The sequence below is a fragment of the Buceros rhinoceros genome, unplaced genomic scaffold, assembly GCF_000710305.1.
Source record: "Buceros rhinoceros silvestris isolate BGI_N320 unplaced genomic scaffold, ASM71030v1 scaffold1553, whole genome shotgun sequence".
Taxonomy (NCBI): Eukaryota; Metazoa; Chordata; class Aves; order Bucerotiformes; family Bucerotidae; genus Buceros; species Buceros rhinoceros.
The window spans coordinates 31,520-39,538 of record NW_010401619.1 but is presented as its reverse complement, the minus strand read 5'-3'; the positions used below and the strand labels follow the sequence as shown (position 1 = coordinate 39,538).

Genomic DNA, 8,019 nt, shown 5'->3' with positions numbered 1-8,019 from the left:
GGGGGCGGGGGGCGAAGATATATCAGGGTAGTCTGGAAGTTACTGACTAGGAAGAGTAGTATGATCAATATTAAGCACAGGTCTAAAAGCACTGAGGAGCTGAGGGCCTGAGCAGAGATGGTGAACTAGGAGTAAGGTCAGCCACTTTCTCTTAATGTCCATTCAACAAAACAAAGAATGTTAAAAATAGACCACATTAAAAAAAAAACACAGCTATAAATTTAACCAAAACATAATTAAGAGCACAGACAATTTGGGAGCATGCTGGTTGGAGCAGGACTTTGATGATGGTACGTTTTTTTTTGGCTTTCTCCTCAGGGGGCAGGATGCTCCGTTTGACCCACGCAAGTGTAGCAGATGAAGGTCGATACACATGTGTAGTGACCAGTGCTGCAGGTGAAGTGAGGAAGGATTTTGATCTTTCTGTTCTAGGTAAGTGCAGTAGAAACAGAAGAAGAGGTCTACTGTATGTTTTGTTATTTTAAAAATTATTGTGCCCAAATTTATGTCCTTAGAGGGGAAGAAAAAAGTGAATTTGATAACATGAACAGAGAAATAGGTTTTTAAAGAGAAGTTACTTCTACATGTGAATTTGCTGTTTGTTTAGTTTTTAACATGAAGGTTCTTCAGGCATAATTTGGAATAACTGGCAGATACTTCTGTTTTTTGTGGTTTGTTCCTTTTCTGGAAGGTGACTATATCAATGTAACCGGTCAGGTTCTTTTCAGCCAATTCAGTTCTCTACTGGTTCACCATACAGCCTAGAATCGGTGAAAGGAAGGTGACAGGAGTGAGCGGGGAGGGGAGTAGTGTGATTTCTTCTGGCACTGGACTGAATTCAAACTGGTCTCAAAGTCGAAAGAAAACTATGGCCCCAGGAACCCATGTGAAATTTATGTGAATCTGTTGCATCTAGTGCTCAAATGCAGAAAAGTGCAACCCTACAATTCAATTTAATTCATTTACTTATGAATTAAAACTGTTGTTACTGTGCAGCACTGAGTATAATGTGTATATATGAGTGGCATGATGGTAGTAATCTGTTGCAACAAAGGTCTGTGATCCAGTGGAAAACTTCAATCGGTAAAGCCATTGGTATGATAAAGGATATAAAGCGTGGTAGTGGGTGATCCTGCTAACATATTTAGGCAAGGACTAGTACAGCAGGCTCTAGGTGGCTGGCTGGAACCATTAATGTGTCATTTTGCGACAATACTTCTTTTTTAAAAAGAGCACTTTCCCCAGAAAATACAGCTTTGTGGTTTACTCACTATTTGTTATTTTCATCAATGGTTACCAGGCCTGATGCAGGTGGTCTTACAGCGTTACTCTACATGATTTTCCTCTAAGTTTCTTTTCTCTGAGGTGCTGAGTACTATCAGCTTCCCTTGCCATCAGCTGATTTATGCGTATTCAGCCTACAAATGATAACTCGCATTCATGTCAGTTCGTGTTTATTTGATGAGCTCATGGAAGAGTAAGTCTGGTAGAATGAAAGAGATGGATAAACACTGAAAAACATTCATTGTTTTACTGTTTTCTTTGGAGGGTTTTAGTAGCAGGGTGTTCTTGAGGGTTCTGGGAATCTCTGTTGCATAGGCTTTATTTGCCTTGAAGAAAAACACTCAGTGAAGATGATTTCAAGTGGGCTAAGTGGAAAATTCCATTGTTCAGTTTTCCCTTCCCTCCCCCGTGTAATTTCTTTGTCTTTCAAGTGGAAAGTTACTGGAATATAACCTTATAGCGATACAGAATATTCACCAGCTCACTGTAAATGGGAACAGTGTAGAGACATACCAGTGTTTCTCTAAATTGTTGTAGGAGGTGCAGTGGGTGAACCAGTTTTCATGGAGAGCTTGGTGTAATAAGCGTAACATTTATATATTTACAAAATGCTTGGTGTGGCTTTGTCATATTTCTGAAATTAATATGTGATATCTTACTGTATTATTTTGGGGGCAAAGTAACGAGTTGCTCTGTTTATGAATATTAACTTTTGGGCTGCCTTAAGTCCTGAACTTTATGATTTTAGGTTATATTTTCTCCCATCTAATCCCTTTACTAGTTAATGCTTCTTTGTATCGTTACATTTGGACACTGGAACCTCTAGAAAAGTCTGTTTTGCATTGCTTGTACAGTCACAGCAGGGAATTGGATCCTGGTTGCATCACAAGTTGGCGAATGTACCAGTACTGGCCACCTCTTCTTGCACGCTAAATTCTACTAACCCATGTGTCACCACATGTCCTGTTCACAGGCCAGCTTTTAGCCATGCTGAAGTAGTATCTTCGCCATTCCAGTCAAGAGATGCAATCCTCTTTCATTTCTTCTTCACTCTTAATTTGTACCCTTCATTAGTATCAAAAATCTGGTGTAACATTATTTTTCTCTGTTGATAATTAATTCTGAATATTACTGTGCTTCTTATTTTTATAAAACTTTTGCTTCCATCTTAGTGGTAGATCACAAAGAAGCTGCTGAATATATTTTAATTCCTCTCTCTTTAGGTCTTTTACCTAGGCGGAAAGTTTGCGTTTTGTAGGATTATTAAAGTGTAGTACCTGGCTCCCTAGTCTGGTATTTTTGTTACAAAGCTTCCCAAAATCTCTTGGAGATGGGGTTTGCTTTCCTTGAACTCCAGGCCTCCTTTCCAACCTGCTATACTCCGCATCTGCTTTGATTTGTAGTGCCATTTTCTTTTGGCCTGAATCAACAAATGCCACTACTTTGAAAGAAGTTGTTGATCAGAGCTATTCACCACTACAGCTACTCCCCAACACGTTCACAGTCTGGCCTGTCTCATCCCAAAGCACATAAATCTGTGTAGTTCTGATGACCAAGACTGTTTGGAAAACATACCACCAAGTGGTCAGCCAATACCGTAAGAGTTTCCTTGTACTGAGTTAGCTGCTGGGAATGGATAGGTATTTTAAGGGTATGGTTTTGTCTTCTATTTCCCTAGAGAAACGTTATTTGTACCGCAGCAGAGTGCCTTTAGACCTATATAGCTTGTTCGTCTGCCTGTGCGGAGTTAGCTAGATTTGCATAAAACACATGTATGCCTTTCCACAGCATCCACTTGCCGGTAACCTCTTGCATTGCTTTGAACATTTGTAAGGAAAAAACATCCACGTGGTACATGGATAGACAAGCTGACTCTTCTTGTAATAAATCAGTTCTTTCCCTGGAGTTCTAAATAGATGCTTTCAATTGCTGTTAGAAAACAAACATCTCTTAAACTTAAGCACGTGGTTTTGAACAAAGAAATCACTTGCTGCTTAATATGGGTGATAGGACTTGGCTATGAACTTACAAAAAACCTGCGGGTGCATAAAAGCAAACCTGGGCCCGCTAACAAGTGCTCATCACCATTGCTCTAATGCAATATTCTCAGAAATACTGCCCTAAGACCCTGCTCCTCAGCACTCTGAGTACGTCTGGTGCTGAAGGCAAAGCGAGGTGAGTGCTTTATGGATCTGTGGTCCTCTCTTGCCCTTTATCTGGACTGAAAGAGTGCAGAAGAGGTGGTGTATTTGTTGTCCAGGCAGATCAGCTCTACAGTGTCTCGCATCTGGACTTGTTACTGGTACATCTGAGCTGATCACTGATTGATGTGATTAAGGGAAGCATACACTAAGTGTGTCTGTGGTATTTGAATTGGTTGTAATACTTGGTGACATTGTCCTATTATCTGTTGGCAGTGCCTCCAGGGATTGTGGGTGAAAATAAACTGGAAGATGTGAAAGTGAAATCGAAGCATGGAGTTACCCTAACATGTGAAGTGATAGGTAAAAGTATACAATTTTACTTACGTTTAGTGATCAAACGCATGGTGGCGATCATCACTGGTTCTGAACAGCTTGTTTTTAATGGAATTTTCAGTTCCATGGAATTTTTAAATTTCAAATTTAACCATGGTGCTTATAGCAGGACTAAGCTCACCTTCTTAGGTTGTGTAGCCAAGAGGACAGCTGCTGTGATATTTCTTCTTCCAAGGCCTGTGGAATTTAAGAGGAGGTGTCTTTTACTTCAGGAGATTCAAAGACTTATTAGAATAAGTATTTTAAAACATCTCCTGGAATTATGTATTCCAAAGGGCATATGAAGCTGTATTTTCTGGTTTTTCAGAAATGTTGGCGTATCCTAGAGGCTATGCAACAGCTAATATTTGCAATTTTCTTCACTCCATTAAGGGAACCCTGTACCACAGGTCACCTGGGTAAAGGATGGACAATCACTAACTGAGGATGAAGATCACAAGTTTCTGTCCAGTGGGCGTTTCCTGCAAATCACCAATGCTCAAGTCACTGACACGGGGAGATACATGTGTATTGCATCCAATGCAGCTGGAGATAAGAGCAAAAGTTACAACCTTAACGTGCTGGGTAAGACAGCCAGGCTGGTACTTGCAGGGAAAGCCAGATAATCTTCGTGGAATTTTGTAGTACTTTGATTACAGCAATGCTTGTGTTGCTGGGCTATGATTAAAGTTTCACAGCTAAGTAATTGATAAACAGTGATAGTTCAATAGAAACAGTAGCTCTGTGCTTCAGACAACACAGAGCTAGAAAATGCGGAACTATAGCAGGATGTTGTATGGAAGGAGCAGGACAGTACATTGGCCTATGGTGATTCAAGGAAGGAGTATCTGAAGAGCACTTCAGATTGTGATCTCTTCATGAAAGCTGAAACCAGCTGCAGTTTGCTTTATTCATGATGGTTATTGCATAACCGAATGCAGACAATGAGGAGTTTGTTTTCCACATCCTTGTTTCCTAGGCTTGTGCCTCCTACCGATCCACTGCTTGCAGGGAGTGGTGGCTGGCTTCCTGGAGACCTGTGCCTGTCAGAGGTGAAGGGTGGGTGGGTTCCACTGATGAGGCCTGACTGTAGACTTCAGGATGATGTAACCAGATGAGTGTTGTCTGGTGCTGGACCTCACATGAATGCCTCCTGTGCAGCTATTTAAGGCTGCCATGAGATTCCTAGACTGAACAGGGAACAGAATATTGGCTTTTCATAGACGTCCTTCCTCTGGTTAATGTCTTTGTTGTTTCTAGTGTCTCCAACCATTGTGGGTGCAGAAGACAGTGGGCGTGCAGAAGACATCACTGTTATCCTCAACAGCCCAACATCTCTGGTTTGTGAGGCTTATTCATATCCTCCAGCTACAATCACCTGGCTGAAAGATGGTAATCCTTTAGAATCCAACAGAAACATCCGCATTTTGCCAGGTAAAATATTTGTTGTCATTGAGAAATAATATAACACTTGATTCTTTTATTGGTTAGTTTCCCGTTTCAGATTTTTTGGAAAATCAAAGGATGTATTTCTACTAAGGGCTATGTTTGTACTTTAGTAGCACTTCCCATTCCAATAGTTTTTAAGTGCTTTACAATTCTTTGCTTATTTATTTGTATTTTATTTGTGTTCAGGTGTTTATCCTTTTGTTCCTTAAAGCTAAATGGTAGTAAACAAGTTCATTGGAGTTAATAATGAATGGAAATAACTTGAAATTAAGTGTGAAAATTAGATAGAAAGAGATATAAACAGCAGTGTTAATAAAAAGGATGAAAAGGCGTACTTCTAGGTCATTGGCCATTTTTAATTTCTGGAGTAACTCTTACCCAGAATATCTGTGGAGGAGGAAAACAGGACCAAGCTTCACTGGTAACACTTAAGTAATGTTAGATGAGCAAGTGCTTCATTGTTAACTGCAAGTCTTCAGAGGAAGAACGAGTCGGTATTGCAAGGGGTTGAATTACTACATGGGGGCCAGTTTCTAGGAGTACGGTCTGCAGCCCCATTAAATAGTGACTCATTTCTGAGAATACGGACCGTGTAAAGCAGAAATAAACAGGATACTATGAGAAGGAAATTCATGAATGTCAAAGTTGAGGCCACCTGAAGGCCTGAACTCTACTGATAGGCTGGTTTTCCTTAGTCTTACGGATTATATCTTCTTTCCGTTCTTTCGTGAATGAAGAGCAGAACCCTAAATCGCTTCTTCCTGTCTAAATATACTCAAGAAATGATCTGTACAGAACTGCATTAACAGATTTTCTGAGAATCTGTAAGCAACAGGAGTCATGATGCAAAGCACTCCTGCAAATCACGCACCTTTATTACACACAGTATACATGGTGGTAAGCAATCAGCTCTTTGTGTGCATCTAAGAGCAGAATTTGGACCAAAGGATTGAAAACACGCTGCGGGAACTATTTAAACAGTCGGGAAGCAAGATCGTAACATAGCTGCTATTAAAGAATGGTGTCTTTTGGCAGGTGGTCGAACCCTGCAGATTCTAAATGCACAGGAGGACCATGCTGGAAGATATACCTGTATAGCCACAAATGAGGCTGGGGAAACTTTGAAACACTATGAAGTAAAAGTCTACAGTAAGGAAATACTTCTAGTATTTTTTTTATTGTTCTATTTTTCCCCACTGCAGTGTTACCTGTCCAGGTGAACAAAAAGAATTCTGTTAGTGGCTTTGTTCAGCAAACATCTGCATTAGCTCATGGCTTTGCTTGAGGAAGGACACTGGAAATGTTTCTTTGTGCAGCCTTTACAAAGGCTGCTGTTGGGATACAAATCTTTGTACCATTCAGGGGAAGACATTTCAGAAACATTGAACTCCAGTTGCTTCTGAAAATGCTTTTTTTTGGTAATGATTTTCAAATCAGATGAGTGCAGCACAGTGGGAGGTGTGAGCATCTCATGAACAGAGAAACTATTACAGGAAAAAAAGAGGAACCTTTCTTGAGTAAGGTAAAACAGGAGGATATTATTTTTATATCTCTCCATAAAATACTGTTAGCACAAAAACTTTTCCAGGCTTCCTGTCAGGACATTGTCCTTTGAGCATCTCTGCCTAATAATGCAGAATGTTTGAGTTTTAATGCTTAAACTCTTTGTTATGGGCTCAGTCGAGCATGATTTTTCATCTCTTTTTTTTTTTTTTTTTTTTTTTTTTTTTTTTTTTTTTTTTTTTTTTTTTTTTTTTTCAATTTCTTAGTCTGAATTGGAGTTTGGTTTGCTCCTTCACAGTAACCATGCTGTTATTTTAATTACACTAAGTCCCTAATAAGGCCCCACTGGATCTGGAGTAATGAGAACATGACAAAAGAGTTCATTATTGAAATATGGCTATGTAGGAACATAAAGCCCCCCACCCTCAAATGCTATTGCAGCTGTCAGTTGTTATGGTGCTATAAGGATTAGGGAGAATTTAAAATTGCCCATTGCACAATGAATGGAAAATGCTTTGAAAGCATTTGAAATAATTTAAAAGATAGTATGAAACCAGAGTGGGGGGGTAGCTTAAGAATTGTGAAATGTTCTGGTTTCGTTCTGATTCAGAGGGAGATGAGATTTTGCAACACTAGGATTTCAGTGGAATGGAAATGTTGAGTTTTGACCAGCTACTTTGAGTGTGGACTTCAATTCAGATTTATGTTTCAGAGAATATTAGTTTCCATTAAAATGCTTTGTAATGTCTGGAGTATGCTGGACTTTATAGAATTCAAACCACACACATAATAAAGTGCTATAGCTAGGTAAGGCTGTAGTCAGGTTTGCATGTCTACAACTGTTAAACACAGTTTTATGTATTTTTATATAGCATACATATTTGTCTGGAGTATGCTGGACTTTATAGAATTCAAACCACACACATAATAAAGTGCTATAGCTAGGTAAGGCTGTAGTCAGGTTTGCATGTCTACAACTGTTAAACACAGTTTTATGTATTTTTATATAGCATACATATTAAAAATAGCAAAAAAAAAAATCAGCTATAAGGAAGAGGCAGATTATAGGGGGAATGCACTTGCTTTCCCTGAGGTTATCATCCAGGCTTTCCCTTTGCCCATTAATTTGGAAATGCTCCTGAAGACAGTAAGTCACAAGGGTCCCTCTCACTCCCTATGTTTTCCTGCAGTTCCACCCACCATTATCAAAGGGGATATCTCAGGGATGGGTCTTTCTCCTAAAGAAGTGAAGATCAAAGTAAATCAC

General features: G+C 39.5%; 1 protein-coding gene across 1 annotated transcript in view; it reads left to right on the top strand.

Moving 5' to 3' along the window:
• HMCN1 (hemicentin 1) overlaps positions 1–8,019 on the top strand; it is a gene marked incomplete at both ends in the record, with an annotated part of 96,720 nt that overhangs the window by 57,381 nt on the left and 31,320 nt on the right. Inside the window, 6 exons of the mRNA XM_010132326.1 lie at positions 319–432; positions 3,702–3,788; positions 4,194–4,385; positions 5,061–5,234; positions 6,285–6,398; positions 7,943–8,013. Of these exons, the coding sequence (XP_010130628.1) occupies positions 319–432; positions 3,702–3,788; positions 4,194–4,385; positions 5,061–5,234; positions 6,285–6,398; positions 7,943–8,013 (752 nt within the window). The remainder of the gene's footprint in view (positions 1–318; positions 433–3,701; positions 3,789–4,193; positions 4,386–5,060; positions 5,235–6,284; positions 6,399–7,942; positions 8,014–8,019) is intronic.